The sequence below is a fragment of the Diaphorina citri genome, unplaced genomic scaffold (assembly GCF_000475195.1).
Source record: "Diaphorina citri unplaced genomic scaffold, Diaci psyllid genome assembly version 1.1 scaffold126644, whole genome shotgun sequence".
NCBI lineage: Eukaryota > Metazoa > Arthropoda > Insecta > Hemiptera > Psyllidae > Diaphorina > Diaphorina citri.
Genome location: NW_007503575.1, coordinates 1 through 258, shown reverse-complemented (window position 1 = coordinate 258; position 258 = coordinate 1). Strand labels below are relative to the sequence as shown.

The following is a 258-nucleotide window of genomic DNA, read 5'->3' as shown; positions in this document are numbered from 1 at the left end:
AACTTGTCTGTTGTTATTTTCAGCTTTACAAAATATCTGAGTTGTTGATGTAATCTACACATGAAGGGTGTGCCAGGTGTGATACAGTTCGAGTCAAACCGTTTCTCTGTGGGTAATCGCTCTCCCTTTTCCTTGGCTTTCTGTTCCAAAACTTCTGCTTCCTTGGCAGAACGGAATCGCCTGCCTCTCTGTTGATTCATTTTAGCACGGGGAGCCACACCATCAATTGCCATGAAGAACAATTTTTTTGGCTGAATC

At 43.0% G+C, this 258-nt stretch overlaps 1 protein-coding gene across 1 annotated transcript; it reads right to left on the bottom strand.

Moving 5' to 3' along the window:
• Window positions 1-4: 4 nt before the first annotated feature.
• LOC113473834 (5'-3' exoribonuclease 1-like) lies at window positions 5-244 on the bottom strand (the record flags this gene model as incomplete). Its single annotated transcript, XM_026833275.1, has 1 exon — window positions 5-244. A coding segment is annotated over exon 1 (229 nt), but the record flags the coding sequence as incomplete, so codon positions are not given.
• Window positions 245-258: the final 14 nt, after the last annotated feature.